Source organism: Macrotis lagotis, chromosome 1 (genome assembly GCF_037893015.1).
Source record: "Macrotis lagotis isolate mMagLag1 chromosome 1, bilby.v1.9.chrom.fasta, whole genome shotgun sequence".
In the NCBI taxonomy this organism is placed as follows: Eukaryota; Metazoa; Chordata; class Mammalia; order Peramelemorphia; family Peramelidae; genus Macrotis; species Macrotis lagotis.
The window spans coordinates 300,582,713-300,604,850 of record NC_133658.1 but is presented as its reverse complement, the minus strand read 5'-3'; the positions used below and the strand labels follow the sequence as shown (position 1 = coordinate 300,604,850).

General features: G+C 35.5%; 1 protein-coding gene and 1 long non-coding RNA gene across 3 annotated transcripts in view; one reads left to right on the top strand and one right to left on the bottom strand.

Moving 5' to 3' along the window:
* LOC141505450 (uncharacterized) overlaps nucleotides 1-8,365 on the top strand; it is a 74,842-nt gene extending 66,477 nt beyond the window's left edge. Inside the window, exon 3 of the long non-coding RNA XR_012473608.1 lies at nucleotides 834-8,365. This is a non-coding gene — a long non-coding RNA (uncharacterized LOC141505450). The remainder of the gene's footprint in view (nucleotides 1-833) is intronic.
* LOC141505448 (liver carboxylesterase 1-like) overlaps nucleotides 1-22,138 on the bottom strand; it is a 68,453-nt gene that overhangs the window by 20,003 nt on the left and 26,312 nt on the right. For both annotated transcript variants that reach the window (XM_074211287.1, XM_074211286.1), the window contains exons 5-8: nucleotides 7,879-8,032; nucleotides 4,166-4,270; nucleotides 3,756-3,860; nucleotides 2,220-2,258 (exon numbers count right to left, since the gene is read on the bottom strand). In XM_074211287.1, the coding sequence (XP_074067388.1) occupies nucleotides 2,220-2,258; nucleotides 3,756-3,860; nucleotides 4,166-4,270; nucleotides 7,879-8,032 (403 nt within the window). The remainder of the gene's footprint in view (nucleotides 1-2,219; nucleotides 2,259-3,755; nucleotides 3,861-4,165; nucleotides 4,271-7,878; nucleotides 8,033-22,138) is intronic.

Below are 22,138 nucleotides of genomic sequence, written 5' to 3'. Positions count from 1 at the left end.
AAGGCAGAGCAATTTGGGAAGGCAAAAGTTAGAAGCAAAGCACTTGATAATGGACAGGATGAAAGAAAAAAAGTAAGGTAAAGGGAAATAAATACAAAGTTGCTAATGCTTGCCATGAAAAAAATGTACACTGAGTTCCTCTACAGACTTTGCTTCTCCACTATATAGAAAATGAAGTCAAATTTATTGACATGATCCATTCCTCAAAGGATAAATATGGTCAAAGGATATGAAAAGGGAGTTTATATACAAAGTAATGAAAGTTATCTATAGTCATATGAAAAAGCTCTAAATAACTATTGATAATGAAAACATTTTTGACTTGCTACCTCAGATCTGTCAGCTTGGCTAAAATGATAAAAATGGGAAAAGATTGGAGGGGAATGTAAGCAAAATGAGAACTACTGCACTATTAGTGGAGTTGGGAACTAATCCAGTAATATTAGTACCAGGTCTGTATCCAAAAGAAATCATAAAAAGGGAAGGGAGGGGTAACCTGTGCACAAAAATATTTATAGCAGTTCTTTTTGTAGTGTCAAAGAATTGCAAAATGAGGTGATGATCATTAGTTAGGGAATGGTTAAATAAGTCATGATATACAAATGTAAGGGAGTACCATTGTTCTGTAAGCTATCATGAGTGGTCAGACATCAGCAAAACCTAGAAAGACTTAAATGAACTAATTCTGAGTGAAGTGGGCAGACTTCATACTATTTCCACTTTTAAAAATTTATTTTATGTTTTTTTCTAATGATTTTTCTCTTCACTTATATTTGTGACATTTTCATGACTATACATGTATGTATGTAAAATTGCTTACCTTTTCAATAAAGGAAAGAAGAAAGAGGAGAAGGAGAAGGAAGAAAAGAAGCAAAAGAAGGAGGAGAAGAAAAAGGAGAAGGAGAGGAGAACAAAGAGGATGAAGAAGATTAGGAGGACAAGAATTGGTTAACTATCCTAAGAATGAGTCAGCCTCCTGTTAAAGAACAGGCATTGAGACAGTGGTGGATTCAAATAGATTAACAAATGATTCTCTGCCCAATGACCATTTTAAGTATACAAAAAAGATATATCAAAAGGTAGTTTAATATTTCATGCATTTAATGCTCAATGAGATCATATTATTCATGGCAAAGGTGTCCTTGTAGATTGAAAGCAACCATGTGGCCACAGCAGCTAATGTTGAGACATATGCAGAACCAAAACTCATTCTACCTATTCTAACTCTTTTTTCCTTCTACTTCCATGGCTTTCAAAATTGTTGATAAGATAAGATAACCCTTGAAACATATATTTCTATTGGTTCACTCAGACACTTAATACTTAGTTGTGTGACCTTGGGCAAATCATTTACCCCCATGGCCTTGCAAAATTGCAAAAAAAAAATACAAAAAAAAAGTAAGGAATGTAAATTTATGATATCCATATTAGGAAGCTGCCCAGGATCTCACCTTAGAGATAACCCTGATTACAAGAATCATCTTATCAAACAGTTTGCCAAACTCAAAATAAAATTAAGTACTGGTTCTAAACTGACTGAATCTCACTACTATTTTGAGATCGTTCCATTGAAACGGGGTTACCTTCCTCATATGTTTTGTTATTGGTGCTGTTGTCGAGTCATTTTTTCAGTCAGGTCTAAAACTTTGTGACTCCTTTTGGGGACTTCTTAGCAAAGATACTAAAACAGTTTGCCATTTTCTTTTCCAGCCTTATTTTATAGATGAGGAAACTGGGGTAAACAGGATTAAGTGACTTGCCCTGAGTCACATGACAAGTGTCTGAGTCTGGATTTCAATTATGGTCTTCCTGACTTTAGGCTTATTATTCTATCCACTGGATCATCTAGTCGCCCTTAGTTAAGCAATGAACCATAAAGATGTGTTTTTGTTGTTGTTGTTCAACTGTGACCAATTGTGATGAACTCTTCTTGACCGTATTAAGCGTTTTCTTGGCAAAGATACTGGAATGGTTTGCCATTGCCTTCTCCAGATCATTTTACAGATGAAAAAATCTGAAGCAAAGAGTGTTAAGTGACTTCTCCAGGGTCCCATAGCTAGTAAGTATCTGAGGCCATATTTAAACTCAGGAAGATGAATCGTCCTGACCCCAGGTCTGGCATTCTATGTATTGTGCCACCTAGCTACCCTTCATGTTAACCTAGAGCTTAAAAAAGTTGATAGTTAAGATCAGCAATTAAAATAATGAGAATGTCTAACCTCTGTAGGGTCTCCTAGGAAATTCAGGTGGAATAAATCCTGTGAAGGAAAACAAAAGAAAGATAAGAGAAAATACTTCCCAGAAAGAACTCAGCAATTCAAGTACTTCTTGAGTCAGCATCTCAAGTACTTTTCCCTCTTAGCTAGCTCTAACCCATCCTTTGGGGGAAAATACATACACATACACACACACATACACACATGCACACACACACAAACATGGGAGATAAAACTATCATAGAAATAAAAATGATGGCTGTTTTTCTAAATTTTTGTGTTTAATCGTTCATAGCTCACCCTATTCCTCAAAACATATTTCCTCCATTAAAAAAAAACTGGAGGAAAGGACAGTATTATCTATATATGTAAGTCTGCAATAAAGACTTTATTTGGTGAAAACTGTGGTAATGTTCCTGAAACTCATACAGGAAGAATTTAATCGTATTTTTAACACATCAGAAAGATCTGATCCTTGCTCTACATGACTACAATCTCTGGATTCTTCTAAGGTCTTCATCAGTCCCTGACAAACTGGTTCCATATATAGAGAGTTATAATAATTATGCAAGTCATTCTAGACCTGATGAACTACTTTGGTTTCACTTTCCTGGGCAATCTCCTCAATTTGTTTAGAGTTTCAGTAGATCTAAATAAATAGCCTAAGACTTCATTTTGTTCTTCATGTATGAACACAGTCTTCCTCCTGAGACTGACTGACTACAATGGAGAAAGCCAGAGAAATTCCAGGAGGATGGCCTATGTGATGACCATTCCTTTGTCCAAGAAAGGCAACAACTCATCAGGTTCTATGAAGTTCCTGGGTCCTCAGACAACTGCTCTGACTCTTCCTTTACTAATGTAGAATCTTCATCCTAAGAACAAATTCTAAGGAATACTTGACTCTATGCTAACAATGAATAGAGAGGGATCTCGAGAGCTCTTCTGTCTTAGGCCCTTGAGATCAAGTAGATAGACATCAGAAATGAAACCTAGAAACCAGATAATGACTAGATGATTTTCAAAATAAGTAGATGAGTTGAAGGAACTTTTGTTAAAAATGGGAGCCATAAGTATAAATGGAATTATAGGATAAGGAAATCTGGAGCTTTTCAAATTACACCATAATTTAGGTAGTATTAAAAATACTTAAAATCCTTCATCAGAGTAACAACCAAGTCTATTTCCAGCTAATAAAAATAAATGGGGAAAACAGGAAGCTACCTGATAGTTTGCTAATTGCATTGTAGGAATTGAGTTCTTTCCTAATGAGGGATATACCCCACTTCTAATCATGTCATTTCCTCCCTGCACCCCCATAATATTAAGGTCTGAAGTAGTATTTTTTTCTGCTTCCACTAAGTGCCATAATTTGTCAACTATTATCTAAAGAAAATACCCCACTTCCCTCCCCAGTAAAATAAAACTAGTAGAATTCTGGAGATCTCAGTCATGGAAAATCATTTATGTCCCCTTGAAAAGATCAATTATAATGAAAACTGTCCAAGGGCAGGAAATAAGAACTAAAAGAACACCTACCATCTTCTTAGTTGCATTTAGGATCTCCTCCTCTGACTTTTGTCGCAGACAGTGAACCATGATGGCTGATGTAGTTGTTCTACATCCAACAAGAGTGGCTATTTTCTGCAACAAAATATAACAATTAACATTCTTTGTTATCAGTCCATGTGGATAGAATAGCTCTATCAGTATCATGATGTGCTTTTTCACAGGACAGCTTGGCATATGGAAAATGTTCTAAATTTGGAGTCAGAAGTCTTGGGTTCAAATCCTGCCTTTGCTCCCTTGATATCTAGGTAATATGGGTAAGTCACTTCCCCAATCAGTGGCTCAGTTGAAGTGGCTAGACTAGCTGTTCTCCAGTGTCTAGTGTTAATCCCTCTAAGTATATAAACAGAGTCAAATGGCATATAATAAAAGAAACCTACCTCAGCAGTGGGTTTGATGTTGTTACTGAACAGAGATTGCATAAAGAGAACCCCACTCTGGGAAATTCCTCGGTGGAAGAGATTTCTGGACAAAGGAGACAGCATCTGAAAGAACAACACAATGGAATAAAATTGTAATTCAAGAACAAAAATGTAATTAGGATAGGACAACCACCTCTTTGTCTCAGGGTATGGAATTTAATGCTTACTGATAAATCCTGCTTTCTTTCACTAGAATGAAACAATAACATCAGCAACTAAATGGTATATAGTTACTTAAAGATAATTAAGGTAACAGAGGTCTTTGAAGTCAGGAAACAGGTTCTTATTCTTCCCCTAACACCCACTGGATAAGTGACAACTTCATAGTATATTCTCTGAGAATTTTCAACTATAAGTTGCAGAATAATTTCTCATTTGCATTTTTCTCATCAGAAGATCTCTATATTAATATAATCATACTTTGGAACAAAAAAGTTAAACTAAGTAACCACTGGAGGTCATACTTCCTCCAGTTGGTTAGCATTCCACAGCCTAGCTCTACCATGCTTCTCCTTTCTTCTCAGTGGAGGCCTTCTCCTCCAGTGGCAGCTTCTGATTTATCTGTGTACATTTTATTTCCCTCCAGTAGATTGAAAACTTCTTGAAGATTGGGACTATATCTTTTTGTCTTTGTATCTCAGTACCAAGCATACTGCCTTGTACAAAGATTAATTTTAATAAACTCTTATAGAATGAAGACATGAGTGTGCCAAGATCTGCCCCTTCATACTAGTTTTATTCCTAGAGTTTCCTAGAGTTTTTTTCAAAACATTAATTGGAGGACTATTTTATGCTACCTACTCTTGAAGTCAAAATGACTCTTTACAACATGGTTCATGAGAACTGATTAAATGGGTCTGGGAAAATCCAGTTATACTCAGGGAATACCATACAATGACCAGCTCAATGAAATGAGATGACAATAAATAAATTTAGGATTATTTTTCTACTTGGGGAAATATTCCCAATGTAGTTTATGTATAACCCTGGAATTTTGTTTAACAATGAGGTCCTCAAAGAAGTGAAGTTAGTAACATAAGAGGTATTGACTTAAGTCAGAAATATGAAGCAGACTGGATTATTAAAAAAAAAATCCTGGAAAACTGTGAAGATGGATAATTTTTCCCCAGTATGCATTAATTCTCCTGACTACTTTCTTTTCAGTCAATGACTTACATCCTCTTCTTTTTCCAAAATCCAGTTTTCTCAGGATCTCTCCCTCTCTTAGGAAAATCTTCTCTTTGGAAAGTTTATGATAAACCTATTCTCATGGAAGTGTAGCCCAAGGAATCATCATTTGGGCCTTGTCCTGGTCAATACAGAAAACTCTCTTTGGGTCTTTTCCCTTCGTAAAGTCAAGGACATGTCTTAGCTAACCTTCATGTTTTCTACAGTACCATGATGGTTTTTTGCACAGGAACATCTATTAAGCATTTATTAGCTGCCAATCATTGGGGATATCAAGAAAGGCAAAAACTGTTTATGACTTGAGAAACTCCCATTTAAATAAATAGTGCTATCAGAATACTCACAGAGTAGGTAGAAGGTAATATGAACAAAAATAACTTGAATGCTTGGGAAAGGTAAGATGCAAAAGACAAATTAAATGAATCTAAAGGCTAAATCTTAAATGAATTAAAGAATTTTAAGAGGTAAGGATGAAAAGGGACATCACTGTGAAGACAGGCATCTGGAAGATAAAGTGTTGTGCTTGAGGGACTGCAAGTAGACCTTTAATTTCTGGATTTATAAAGTTTATGAAGGAAAGTAAATATAAAAACATTGGAAAAGTACAAAGGGCTCAGGTTTTGAGAACCAATTAAAGGATTTTATATTTCATCAATGAAGTCAAATGAAATGAAAAGATTCTATTGAATGGAGTAATATAATTGTCAGACTAATTAGGAAAATCACTTTGGTAACTATAGGAAGGATCAAATGGAGTTAGTAGAAACGTTAAATCCCTAGAAGAAGTAGAAAGCTATTGTAATAGTCTAGGTGAGAGGAAATGAGGGGTCTAAATAAGGGTTGTAGCTTTCTGAGTAGAAGAAAGAGGTTGGATATGAAAGATGATATAGAAGTATAAATGGAAAGATTTGGCAGATAACTGGATAATAAGGTTAGGTTAAATGGAGGAGTCGAGGATAACACCAAAGTTCAAAGCCTGAGAAATGAGAAGAATGATTAGAAAAAATACTTAAAGCAAAATAAGGAAATTTTGAAGAGAACAAGGTTTCCTGGGAGGAATAGATAATAAAGTTCAGTTTTAGTCATGTTGTCTTTGAGACCCTATGGGGAAATTATTTTTATTTGTTCTAAAAGTAATTATTGGGGCAGCTAGGTGGCACAGTGAATAGAGCACAGACCCTGGAACAGAGTTCAAATCTGACCTCAGACACTTAATAATTACCTAACTGTGTGACCTTGGTCAAGTCACTTAACCCTATTACCTTGGAAAAACTAAAGTAATTATTGGCTCAGGTCTGGACTCAAGGAAATATTCTGGATTGTATATATAGATCTGGGAATTATTTGCATAGAAATTATAATTAAATTCACAAGGGGTCTTGAAATCACCTAGTAAAAGAGTACAAAAAGAGAGAAAAAAAATCACGCTTCCTTGGGGGGATATTTACAGTTTTTAGGCATAAAAATCCAACAAGGGCAATTAGGGACCTGTCAGTTAAGCAGAGAATCAAGAGAAAGTTATATTATAGAAACCCAGTGAGGAAAGATTATCCAAGGTAGGTCAAAAAGAATAGTAAGAAAAGACCTCCTCAATTAAATTCACAAAGATGACAAATCATGAGGTCTGACTAGACAATTAAGATATCCTTGATAATATGATTGATAGAAGTTTCAGTCTAGTGATTACGTTAGAACCCAGATTATGGAAGTGTTTTGGAGAGAATGAGAGGAAAGAAATCAGAAGCATAAAGTAAATAGGTTTTTCCAGCTGAGAAGATTAAATTGTAGTATGATAGTTTTCAGGAATGGTTAAATAGGATGATGGGGTTTTTTTAAAGGAATTTTGTAAGCAGCAAGGAAGGAGTCAGTGTAGACTGAAGATTAGAGAGAGAGAAGGCAATAGATAGCAGGGGCGGGGAAAGGTCACCAAAAGATTGAAGCACCATTCAAAATTGTTTTATTTCACCTCAAGCTGTTCTTCACAGAAATAATAGCTCTCCTTTTAGCTTCATAAAGTTAGGTTGGGCTGCCTTAGGGGAGATTTTTGTAGATTTTTATGATAATCTCAAATACTTGGGATAGGTTGCATGCATAAAGAGAATGCTAGATTTGAAATCTGGAGACATGAGTTTGAATGCCAGCTAAGTGAGACTATAGCCACTTCTATCTCAACCTCAGTTTTTTCATCTGTAAAATTAGAACAATAAAACTTGTATTACCTAATTGAGAATATAGCAGTGAGGAATATGATTTTAAAATATTCTAAAAATGTTAATTTTGCTATTGTTGCTTATAAAATATTATTACAAAAGAACATTATTTTGACAAAGAAAATATTAAATTCCACCATAAGTATTCATTATTAGCTCTCTTGAGCTATTGGCCAATTTTGCTCATTTCTAGGGCTCCCACTTTTTGCTAAGATTCACAGGCTCAGGTCTGGACTCATTCCTCATTCAAAGCCTGATAACCTAAAAACTCACCAATGCTGAAACACTAAAACCTCCTGATGACTCTCCAAAGACAGTCACCAAATTTGGATCACCTCCGAAATTACCAATATTCTTCTGAACCCACTGGAGTGCAGCCACTTGGTCTAGATAACCCCAGTTTCCCCGAGCATGTTCATCTCCAGTGCTACAAAGGAAAAGGGAAAAGAAGGTAGATGGATTATTTTTAAAAAGAATAACTGTCAGAAAACAATATAAATCCTAGAGAAGAGTGAGTTAGGGTCATGAAATTGATGGTATAGTATAGTAGAAAGAGTATTGAATTGGCTAGGAGAGAACTAGTTTCAAATTTGACTTGTGAAACTCTACTATTACTATGTGATCATCAATTGAAATACCTAATCTCTCTAAGGTTCATTTTCAGAAGCCTAATGCCATAAATTAAACACTGAAAATGCTGGCTATTACTCTCAAAAATAATTGATAAGAAGGAATAATTCTGAGTCATCACATTTTTCAACTTACCACATTGTTTTATATATATATATATATATATATATATATATATATATATATATACATATACATATATATGATGCTTTTATGAGAGTATAGATCTAGTCATCTTTGTCATCCTTTTTGACTGTCTTAAAAGACCCAGTTCATATTCTAACTCCTCCAAGAAGAGTGGATACTTAAGACCATAATGATTTTTTTCTTCCTCTGAATAACAACAAATAAAAATTAGTCTTTTATACCTCCACTTGTCAATTAGTATTATTGATTGTTGTTGATAAGCAATTTTTTTCTATTGATAATTTTTGGCTGTCAATACTTGTTAATGCTCAATGTACAGTACTAGTAGGTTGTGGCAGCATGTTTAGAACAGTCAGAGGTGAACAAAAAGGATTAATCTTTTTTGAGGGAAGAGGAAATGGAAATAATGTGCTCCAAGTGGTTCATATTACCATTTTTTTTGGTCCTCATTTCCCATGTATACCTCTCCTTCAATCAGATAGAATTTTCAACTAGGCTCATCCAGAGAGTCTCCATATTACTTCTATAACATTATTTTGGACAGAGTCTATAAAATGAATTGATATGATACCATATCCTACTCAGTAATGCAATGCAAATATATCACAATTAATCTGGTAATTTCTCAGCATACTGATTAGAATAATGAACTGAAAATCTGCTAAAAAATAAATAAAGGGATGGGGCAGCTAGGTGGTACAGTGGATAGAGCACCAACCCTGGAGTCAGGAATACCTGAGTTCAAATCTGGCCTCAGACACCTAAAAATTACCTAGCTGTGTGGTCTTGGGCAAGCCTCTTAACCCTATTGCCTTGCCAAAAAACCCAACTCAAACAAATAAACAAATATACAAACAAACAAACAAATACATAAATAAATAAATGAAGGGGGAGAAGTACTTAATTCTCTGACCAAAAATCATAGAATTAATCTTGGGTTGAGTACATTCTTCTGGCTATCGCTGACTACCTGGCTAAGTAAAGAGGCTCATTGACTTCATAACTATATATTTTAGGAATGTGAATGCGAGTATCAAAAATTAGAGGGGTGAATTCACCAGAATGAAGAAAAAATGAATGCAATCAGTAGAAGTCATTTTGTCCAATTAATGCTAAGAAATGTTACAATCTAATTGAAATTGATGAAAATTTACAAGAGTATAAATTAGCCAGATTAACAGAAGAAATTAAAGAAATTAAACAAACTATAAATGAGATTCCTAAGAAAACAAGTTTCCAGAACCAGATATATTCATATCTGAATTTTACTAAATGTTGAAAGAAAAATTAATTCCATTATTGTATAAACTATTTGGAAAAAATAGGTGAGAAGAAGTCAAAACAAATTCCTCTCATGACACAATAATGATAAATAATCCAGGGAGAACAAAATAGAGAAAGGAAATTCTAGACCAATTTCCTTATTGAATATTTATGCAAAACAAATAAGTAAGTAGTACTTACAGTACAGTATTTACAGTACTTATGGTATATAATATATGCAGTATATACTTACTGTACTTACAGCAATTAAAACAAGTTAATATAATAAAAAATGAAAATTCTATCCAAATTAATTTACTTATTGGATGACTTACCAATGAAATTACCAAACAATTATTTTATAAAGCTAGAAAAATGACAAAGTTAATCTGGAAGGATAAAAAATAAAGAGTATCAAGGGAATCAAAGAAAAAAATGTAGAGGAAGATGGCTTACCAATATCAAATCTCAGACTGTATTACAAAATGATAAACATGAAAATGATCTGGTATTGCTTAGCAAATAGAATGGTGGAACAGTGAAATAGATTATGTATACAATATACAATAGTAAATGATCATGGTAATGAAGTATTTGATAAAGACAAAGATCCAGGTTTGGGGGAATAAGACCTAACTATTTGAAAAATTATTTTTTAGGAAAACTGGAAAGCAATTTGCCAAAAATTAAATATGAACCAACATCTCACACTATAAACCAAGATAATGTTAAAAAATGTATCTGATATAAACTTAAAGGAAGAGATGATAAACAAATTATGAAAGCATATCTAACCATCAAATCCACCAATAAAGGAAGAATTTGAGACAAAAAAAGAAATAGCATTCAAGGAAATAAAGTGGATAATTTTGTACAAATTAACTATGCAGCCATTTTATAAGCAAAGTAGGAAACTAGGGTGGGGGGAAACATTATGAAAAGTTTCTCTGATAAAAATCTCATTTCTCAAATATATAGAACACTAAAACAAATCAATAAGAATACTAGTTGTTCCCACATTGACAAATTGTTAAATGATATGAACAACCAGTTTTAGAAGCAGAAATCAAAGCTCTATTGATTAGTGAAAAGTAAATTAAAATAAGTCTTAAGTATCACCCCATATCTATCAGTTTAGTTAATATGTCAAAAAAGAAAAATGACATTGTAGGGGATGTAGAAAAATTAGGACAATAATATACTGTTGGTGGAATTGTGAACATACCCAATCATTCTGTAGAGCAATTTGGATCTATGTCCAAAGGGTTATAAAGTTATGCATTCCTTTCACCTAACAAGGCCACTATTAGATCTGTATCCCAAAGAGATCAAAGAAAAAAAGGGAAAGGACCTATATGCACATAAATACTTACAGCAGCTCCCTTTGTGGTGACAAAGAATTGGAAACTGAGGGACTATCAATTGGGCAAGGTATGGCATATTGTTTTGATGGAATGCTATTGTTCTATAATGAATTACAAGCAGGAATATTCAAGAAAAACCTAGAAAGACTTAAATGAACTGATCTTAAAGTGAAGGAAGCAGAAAAAGGAGAATATAATACACAGTAGCAACAACACTGTATGAAGATCAATTGTGAATGACTTAGCTATTCTCAGCAGTATAATGATCCAATGCAATTCAAAAGGACTTACAATGAAAAATTCTATCCACCTCCAGAGAAAGAGCTGACAGTCTAATTGCTTATTTTTGGGTTGGGTTTTTTTTTTGACAGTCTAATTGCTTATTTTTGGGGTTGGGTTTTTTTTTTGACAGTCTAATTGCTTATTTTTGGGTTGGGTTTTTTTTTGGATGTGATAGTAATGTGTTCTGCTTTCTTTGGCAACATGGCTAATATGAAAATATGTTTTGCATGACTGCACATATATAACCTATATCAAATTGTTTGTCTTCTCAAGGAGAGGGAGAAGTGGGAAGTAGCCAAGGAATTTGGAAATTAAAATTTATTTAACTGAAGGTTAAAATTGCTTTTATTTGTAATTGAAAAAATAAAATATTATTTTAAAATGGCATATTTAAAATATATTTAAAGGTGAATATGATCTTATCTGGAGATTTTTTTCTTATCAGGAAAAGAACCTTATATCAGTATATGGGAACAGAGAGCCCAGTGAATGACTCTGAAGAGGTAAAGCCCAGTTGTGATAGCAGAATATAATTTATAATAATAATATTTATCCTTCATTCTCTCTTTTTTTTAAAAATTTATTTAAGGGGAAATTGGGTTATGTGACTTAAGTGTCTGAGGCCGAATTTGAATTCAGATCCTCCTGACTCCAGGACCTGTGCACCCCATAGCTGTCCCTGTCCTTCATTCTTGAAGATGATCATGACATCAGAGAGGTGATACTATGTATGACAAGCAAAGGAACTAAATTTGAGTGAGAGGGGCTGTACTAAATCACCAACCTCACTTTCTCCTCCAGAGCTGAGTGGGATAAAGTCTGAGATTTCTTCAGTAGAATATTATAGATTGGAGAATAGTTAACTATGTGCCCCTCCTCCCTAGACAAAGCAAACTTCTGGGATAGTAGTGAAGAATCAACTGACCCCATCTTATCTGTTGAATTCTGATGACCATTCAATTCCTGGGGCTGAAAAGATAATCTGGTTTCTGTTTGGATTTTATGCTCTTTTCCCTAGATTAGCTTGCTCTTCCAGATTGTAAAACCACATTCCTCATTAACAAGGTTGGGTCAGTGGGGAGGGGTTGGAGATCCAGTTAGGATAAATATGATTCTTGGGTCTTGTTTTTGCCTCAATCTCTGTAATTGATTGGGGCGAGTTCCTTGGGAAAAAATAAAGCTTTCTCTTCATACCTTGAGAGATTTCCGAAATTTATTTAAGTGGCAATTGCCCCACACAAGAGCCATCAGGGTTCAATTATCAGATATGAATCAGGATGTCTGAATGATGGACCTGGATGTGAGGTAATCAGGGTTAAGTGATTTGCCCAAGGGCATATAGCTAGCAAGTAGCAAGTGGCTGAGGCTGGATTCGAACTCCCAACTTCCTGACTTTAAGGCCAGTGCTCCATCTGCTGTGCCAACTAGGTGCCTTAGGAGAACATATATAGTTCAATAATCATAAAAATGGCAAAAGTTTCTAGGAAGAACCAACACTAAATCCATCAGAGTCTGAACTTGTATTCCACTAGTATTCAATTTTTAAAAATATTCAAGGAATTTTTAAATACAAATCATTCTATTAGATGCAAAAATGCTCTTAACTCCAGTCTATCTGCTTTCTCATTCATTTCCCACTTCTCTGCCTTTCTAATCTCATTAATACTCCCCTAAGGTCATACCTCTCCCCTATTAAAACTTTTTTAGTGACTCCCAGTCTCCTTGAAAATGAACTCTTGACTCTGGCATTCAAGACTCAGGACAAACTGATTCTAGCCCACCCAGGCAGGCTTTCTCAAATTATTCTCCTCTACATTCTCTCCCAGTCAAATTCAGTTGTACTAAGTCCCACTTTCTCATCTTGTTTTCTTCTGACTCCATATCATCCCCCAAACCAGGAGGAACTCTCTCCCAGCCCTTAAATTTCTAACCAAGTATGTCTCTTTTCCTTTAAGGTTCAAAGCAAATATAAATTCCTCCATAAATCCTCCCTGGATACTTTTCCCTCTTAGATTAAGAAAGAGTTTTCCCTGCTTAAATTTTCATAGGATATTCACTTGCACAACCCATTTGTATTTATCTTGCTTTCCCTTGCATCAAATTTGTTATTGTTGTTGTTGTTCAGTCCTGCTGTTGCCAGAGGACTGGTATTGCCAATTTAAGACTGAGAGGTCTTGAAGGAGAAAGAATTCACATATAACCCTGGAATTTTAAAACCACTCAGGATTTATTGTGCAAGCTTGCAAAGTTAATAAGTAAAATCTTTTCTCCCCTGGTGGAACTGCAAGTACCTTGAGGTCAGGAGTGAATAACAAATGACAAAGCAAGGTTTGAAAGAGAGAGAGACAGACAGACAGACAGACAGACAGAGACAGAGAGACAGAGACAGAGACAGAAGGGTCAAGAGAATATGGGCAAAGGGGGAAATCCCTCCCCCTCTATGTGATTGAAATCAGGCAAAAGGCTGGAAGGTGGGGTGGAGGAGAGAATGTGGAAATGAGGTGAAGTTAGGAATTTACATTTAACAAAGTAACAATAGGAGTCAATTTATATCACAGGTACAGATAGCATTTCCTTACTAGACAGAAACTTCTTCTCCATATTCCTCATTCAGACAGAATTTAACAAAGATTATAAACATTTGTTTCTAATCACAATGTTCCCTATATCCATAACTCTCCACATCAATGCCTGACTCTTCATGAGCTCATTTCCAGTTTTCTTGGCAAAGATCCTGGAGTGGTTCTCCATTTCCTTCCTCATTTTACAGATGAGGAAACTGAGACAGAGTGGAGTGACTTTTCCAGGGTCACACAGTAAGTGTCTAAGCCTGGGCTTGAACTCAGATCTTTCTGATTCTAGTTCAATTCTATCCACCACACCACCCAGCTAACCATGTATCATAGCTATTTGTATATTTTGTTTTCCCCAACCCTCAATCAGACTATAAGCCACTTGAAAGCAAGATGACTGCCATGCCTGTCTTTGTCTACCCCTTTTCTTTTCTGAATCTCACACATATTAGAAATTCTAACAAATGTTTGTTTAGTTGAATTGTAGTTTGTACATATAAGGTATTCATTTCACAGAAAGAATGGCTGGATTTATAAAGGTCTTCCATTATGGTTACTGAATTGATTAGATATTTATTTACATTCCTAGCTACATATAGTTAACTGTATGTAGAGTGGCAGTGATATTGATAAAATGTATTTATATGCTCAAAGTGCTTTAGCCATTGTGTTGGAAAAGAAATAGCTTTCTAGTTTTTTGATATTAAGAAAATGTTATTTGTGTCTATCTGATGCTTTCTGAGGGCTCCCCTTGGCAGCATGGGACCTAATCAGAAGTAAATTCCCTTCTATTGTGTTCAATGTAACTTCGTTGTTAAGTGTAAATTCACCAAGACAATAACTATGCATGGAATGATTTATAAAACCCGAAATGATTTACAAAATAGAACCAAGAGAACAATGTACACATCAAAAACAACATTGTGAAATGATCAACCTTGATGGTGTTATAAATGAATGAAAAGAAAAACCTGCTAGAGTAAGAGAAAATTGTACATTTTATTCACGAACCTTGCAAGAGATAGACCTTGGAAGATATGGGTACCTCACCTGGCCTGAGGCACAAAGTGGTCTTGGGACATCAAGTAATTTATAGTCTTCAGAAACTCTTTACCCTCCCTCTTGGATATTCATAGGCTCTCAGAGTTTGAGTTACAATCTAAGAGGTCCACCCATTCCGTTACATGCCCCTAATATGATACCCCCCACATCATATGACACATGACATGCTAATGAACCCCAATCGTCACAGGGGATGTGTGGGTTAATATTCAATTACCTAATTGCGAAAACACAGTAGCATTAGGTGAAGACCTCTAGGTCACTCTTGACCAGCTGAGAGCCTGTTTTAGGTTTGCCATCCCTGGAATGGAATTAGGAAAACTCTCCTAGTCTTGTGATTGGCTGGGCCATTCCCATTCCCTAAGGGCTCCCCTCCACACCCCGTGAAGACCAACACCCTACATTCCTCACAATGGGAACAGCTCTTCTCTACAGTTCAGAGAGCTAGGACAACCATATTAGACTAACTATGGAAAATTCTAGCCCTATCCAAAGGAAAACAAAACAAAACAAAAAACAACCCTTCTGAATCTGATGAACACTTTATAAAAATTATCTCATATAAATCTTTTTCCCCTTAATCCTAACTCCTCATACCAAAAATGACAATCTCTAAACATGTTTATAAAAAATATGTATATACAATGCTAACCTGACTGTTGGCCACTGAGGGGATGGGGGGAGGGTAGAAGGAAATTTTGAAACTTAAATATATATGTGTGTGTGTGTGTGTGTGTGTGTGTGCATATGCATGAAAAAAATAAAAATAAAAAGAGAAAAAAGTCAAGAGAAATCTCAGCTCATTCCTTTATACCTCCTCTAGTTTCTTGCCTCTCAGAATGGTTTTTTACCTCAATCACATAGAAGGGTAGAGTTCCCCTTTTACCTGCTTTTTACTTTTCCCTGACTCTTCCCTGCACAGGAAGTGGTCTTCACAGGGTGTGGAGGGAAGCCCTTATAGAATCCATTACAAAGGGGGAATGGCCCAGCCAATCACAAGACTGGGAGATTTCCTAATCCCATTCCAGGGATGGCAAACCAAAAACCAGTTCTTATCTGGTCAAGAGTGACCTAGTGGTCTTGACCTAATGAAACTGAATTTTCATGAGGTCTTGACCTAAAGCAACTAAGTTTGTACAATTAAGTAATTGAATATTAACCCACACACCCGTTGTGAAGATTAGGGTTCATTAGCATATCATTCCTATATGATGTGATTAAAAAAAGTGACCCCAATCAATCATTAAACTGGAAGAGGTACTCTAACATCAAACACATAGATGCCTTAGCCAGGAGGAGGCTAAAAACCAGCTCCAGCTAGTCCTGGGTTGACCTGGGGTCTCTGATCTTTGCAAGGGCACTTGCTTAATGAGGTTCATGTATATTATTATGCACTCCCCATGTGATGATTAAGGCTCATCATAATATGTGCCATATGAGCAGGATGGGGAAAATAAATTAAAGGGGTGTCATGAGGTGGGTGTATTTTCTAGATTGTAGCCCCAATCGCAAGGACCTATCAGGACTCAGAGGGGAGGGGAACAAAAGCTTTCCTATCTAAGTTAGGACAGTGTCATGATTCAGTATTTTCTCCCACTAGGGGAAATTGTCTTTTCCTGCAAGGATTAATTAATAAACTAATAAACTAATAATTAATTAATCAATTAATTAATAAATAAAAAGTCATTTAATCACTCCAGGCTAAGTTTTATTATGATGAATCATTTATAACAGTCTGTGTTTCCTTTCTATAAATTTTTTCTCTGAGAAAGGAGAAATGGAGCCTTTCTTTTTACAAAACTCCCTCCTCTTCTCCACCATATCAGTCCCTCTCTGGGAGGGTGAGGGAGGGATCCAAACCCCAGGTCCCCAGAAGCTGCTAACCCTTGCCCCAGTTGAAGTGACCTCCTGGATGCATTTCTTTGGTACATAGGATAAATTCTTCAAGCCTGTCCTAGCCCCATGGCTATTTGAAGGAATGTCTCCCACCCATATTTTCTCCCTGGTTTTGGGGTGTAGCCTTTCCCAGGTCAATCCTCATGGTTTCTCAGCCCTGCCTCCCATCACTAGAGCTTTATAGAGAGCCTACCCATGTTTCTAGGAGTTCAAGTTGGAGGAGAACCCTGTTTTTGGGAAAGTGGGGGGCAGTCAGCTTGACCTAAAACATGGGAATGTCCGAAAGGGTTTCTATAAGTTAACAGCTTGTCAATAATTGACTGAAAGAATAAAATCTATTTTGAAAGCTTTCTAATTTTATTTTTAAATTAAATAAAAAGAACCAAATGAGACCTGATAATCCAATGATAACTTCTGAACTGTTTCTGGGAGTGGAGAATCCATATTCAAGCTCAATTAAACTGTGTTTTAATAAGAAATGGGATAAAGCTAAAAATCCTAACACCAGACTGCTACATTTGTAAATCCTTGAAGTGAATTAGCATTATGAAATGAATGTTTTAAAATGTGATGAATGGAAGTATTTGTTACATGAATATAGACATTTTTATCATTATCCCTACAATTATATAACTGGGTTTGATCTTCTGTGCAAGGTAACTTAAGAATGCATTTAACTACAAGCAATTTTAATTACTGATTAACTGTTTAAAATTTTAATATACAGGGAGATGTATATGGCAGCACAAAGGCAGGAATTCCTAGATGCTCTCCCTCCCAAAAAAACTCCAAATGCCACAGAATTATGACTCTAACCAAATTCTAGAGGGGCAGATCCCACAGAAAGTCTTAGTGAAACAATTTTCCAGTCTAAGACAACTTGTTAGAACCACAGAAAAGGTCTATTCCATCGCTACCAGGATTGGAAAGAGCCACAGCTCATCCTGGGTCTTAGCTGCACCACGCCACAGCAAACTAACCCCAGTCTTCCAGAAATAACCTGATAGGTATCTGGGTCCCTGGGGATCTTGGATTCATGTCAGTAGAAGATATTTCCAGACCTCTTGGTCCAGGGATCTCTGGGGATGGAGACAGCTTAGAGGACTGGCAGAAGAACTCTGCCACATCAGAGTAAGCATGGAGCCCAGGCCAGCTCTGGTTTCAGGAGAGCCCCACCCCACGAACCTGCAGTATCACCCAATAAATGTTTCCAGTGCACAGATGGTAAGGGGATGGGGAGAGATTGCAAAGGTCTCTCTGCCATCTCTGTGTCAGGACTCTGCTGCTTTGTCTATACTTAGATCCAGGGCCTACTCTGGGCCCCCATACTACTATAGAGGAGCAGGGACCTTCCTCACAGTTCCAGGGAAGAAGGTAGTGCCTGTGATCATTCAAAGATCAGAGCCCAGGCCAGGGGAGCAATCAGAGTCTCTTATAAGACTTTGGAGGGGGGCAGCTAGGTGGTGTAGTGGATAGAGCACTGGCCCTGGAGTCAGGAGGATCTGAGTTCCAATCCGGCCTCAAACACTTACTAATTACCTAGCTGTGGGCAAGTCATTTAAACCCATTGCCTTGCAAAAACCTAAAAAAAAGGCTTTGGAGGAATTAATGTCTCTGGGGAGGAGTGTACCAAAATCCCCCCAAAAGCTTTGGAGGTATGTTAAAATCAGGCTGTGGAAACAAACAAACAATAAAAACAAAAAAGAATCTAACCTTAGAAAATTACTTTGGTTCAATGAAGGATCAAAATATACTCAGAAGATGACAAGTCAAAACTTTTGTTTGCAAAGCCTCCAAGAAAAAGAGGAAATGATCTCAGGCTATGGAAGAGTTCAAAAAAGACTTTGAAAAGCAAGTAAGAGAAGTAGAGGAAAAACTGGAAAGAGAAATGAGAGTGATGCAGGAAAATCATAAAAATTCAGTCAGCAGCTTGGTCAAGGATACAAAAAAAAAAAACGCAAAAGAAAAGAACATGTTAAAAACCAGTGTAATTTAAATGAAAAAAGCAACCCAAAAGGTCAATGAGGAGAATAATGCCTTAAAAAGCAGAATAGGCCAGATGGAAAAGAAGATTAAAGAAATTCTGAAGAATATAACTCCTTCAAACATAGAATGTATCGAAGTGAAGCTAAGGACTCTGTGAGAAATCAAGAAAAAATAAAACAAAACCAAAAGAATGAAAAACTAGAAGAAAATGGGATATATCTCATTGAATAACAACTGATTTGAAAAACAGATCCAGAAGTGATAACTTAAAAATTAATGGGCTACCTGAAATTCATGACTAGGAAAAAGAGCCTAGACTAGATTTTTTTTTCAGGAAATAGTTCACTGGAGGTGGTACAGTGAATATAGCACTGGCCCTGAAATCAGGAGGACCTGAATTCAAATCCAGCTTCAGACACCTAATAATTTCCTTCCGGTTTGATCTTGAGCAAGCTACTTAACTCCATTGCCTTGCAAAAACAAAGCAAAAAAAGAAAAAAAAAGAAAGAAAGAATTCACCAAAATTGCCCTGATGTTCTGGAACCAGAGGGTAAAAATAGAAATTGAGGGAATCCATCAATCACCTCCTGAAAAAGAGATATACACCAAAAAACTCACAGAAATATTATAGAAAATTCCAGAACTTCCAAGTCAAAGAGAAAAATACTACAAGCAACCAGAAAAAAAAATTTAATTACCATGGCACTGCAGTCAGGATTACACAGGATTTGGCAGCACCTACATTATGGGCTCATAAGACTTGGAACTTGATACTCCAGAAGGCAAAAGAACATGGCATTATAGCTGAGAATCAACTACCAAGCAAAACTGAACATCCTCTTTCAGGGGAAAAGATAGACATTCAATGAAATAGGGGACTTTCAAACTTTTCTGTGGAAATGACCAGAGCTGAACAGAAAGTTTGATCTTCAAGTACAAGACTTAGGTGAAGCATAAAGAGGGTGGACAGGAAGGGTTAATTATGAGGGATTTGATGATGGTGAACTTTGTTCTTGAATGGGAAGTAGATACTGGTAACTCATATGAATTTTCTCATACATAAGAGCAGTTGGAGCATATATAGACAACGTACAAGAGGGGACTGAATACAGTGGCATAATATAGTATAAAGATCTACATCTTTATACTATAGTAGTCATTGGGTGAAAAAATGTACTGGGAGAAAGGGAAAGGAGAGACTGAATGGGTTAAGATATTTCACTAAAAAGAGTCAAGAAAAAACTTTTTCAATGGAGAGGAAGTGGGAAGGTGAGAGGGAATAAGTGAAACTTCATTCTCATCAGAAATGGCTCAGAAAGGAAATAATATACACACTCAATCCTAGAAGCTAATACTAAAGAAATCTATACTACCTTAGGGGATAAAGGAGAGAAAAGGGATGGGAGAAGGGGGAAAGAGGAAGGGAGTGGGAATGTAGGTGATAGAAGATTGTGGGAGAAAAATAGTCAGATACAACACACTTCTGAGAAGAGACAGGGTGAAAAAGGATAGAGTGAATAGAATAAATGGGAATGGAGAGGAATAGGATGGATAGAAATATTGTTAACAAAAGCAACTGTGGGGAAAAAAATAATGAAGCAGTTTCTCTTATGGACTTATGATAAAAAAAAATGCAGCTCATCCCAGAGACAGAACATCTGAAAAGAGACTGAAGTACACCTTTTTTCCTCTCATTTCATTTCTCTTAAAGTTTCTCTATCTTTAAGGGGGGGTGGTTATGTTTACTTTTGTAACAAGATTGCTGTAGTATTGTGAAAATATAAATAAATCATTTTTAAAAATCTTAATATACATTATGTGGTTCCTCAAGAAATTGCAATTGACCCTTAGATTATTTTCTGGCAATTCAAAAATTAGGAATTAGTATAATTAAAAATGATAATAATATAAATATATGTAGACATGAATGTTTGTATATATAATATATTTTAAATCAGAGGTCTCTGTGTAGCTTCCAGCAGTCTTTTTCTCCTTTTCACTGACTCAGAGAACAGAGAAGAGGTCCCTGGACTTGTCTTGGGATTTTGTGAACTGACCAGTGCCCCTAAAATCTCACTTCACAAGTGAACCAATGTGCTTTCTTTGTTCTATTGAGAATCGTGTCTATATAAGAAAAATAAGTTCCTTAGACAAGTGAGTTCATTTCTAGACCAGTCTAAATGAAATGAAATTTTTGAAATGTTCATTGCTCTTTTTTGTTTGGGTTTTAGATTTAGTTATTTTAAAAAGACTATTTTGACATTATTAAGCAGTAACAGATTACCAACTGACTTAGGATGTCATCATTTTTAAGACATTAGGGCCTAGCTCCTTCCTAGGGAATTTTAATAGTCTAAACAATTTGACTTCGGTTAGAAACTGCAAAGACACTATTTCTCTTTATAAATCAAGTTACTAAATAAGGTTTAAACTGGAGAAATTTATTTAATTTCATGGACTCCTTAAAAACTCAGTTCAATTATCAAATGAGTTACTTCTGGTTCTCTCTGGTTTAGGAAAAGCTAAGCTCCAGTTGTCTCTGAAGTATGATGGCTTACATTTGAAAGTATGGGTGTTTGTATATAAAATCTTATTTTAACAAAGAGAAGGTGGTATTCAGAAACTTTGTGATACTTTTGTGAAATATTTTCATCTATAGGTTAATTTATTATAATATCAATCTAATATTGATAACAATCATGTCTAATCTATTTTAATTAATGAGATTCTGGGTGAAGCTTTGGAATGTGAGTAGTATGTTATAATGTCTTTATTCCCTGTACAAGCTAATCTAAAGCTTTTGTATAAGGGCAGATTCAAATTAAACTCTTGGTAATTAAAATTGTGCTGTTGATAGCAGCATCAAATGATTTAGTTCTTTATATCAAATTGTAAAGGTTTGCCATGTGAATTGTGGAAGACCAGAGAATACACTGTCAACAGTTTCTCAAGGTCTTTTTGACCTAGAATGTTTGTGAAAATTTTGTCTTCCACCATGTGTTAATAAAAGGGAATCTATGTATGTGCTATATATACATATATATGCAAACATGTCTTTGTGTTTATGTATATATATATATATATGTGTGTGTATATATATATATATACATGCATATATATGAGTAAAGTAACTTAATATTTGCTGTTTAAAAATACAATAAGGTGAAGGAAATCTATCTATTTGATATTATTAACTGGACTTGATGACTTATTGTTTCATCTCTATGTGATTGTAAATTGCCTGGCATAAGTCAGTTAATTATTATTGCTCTTGTTTCAAGTAATTTTAATTTTCTTGGTACCTGGTAAATAAGAACTGATTTATCTTGA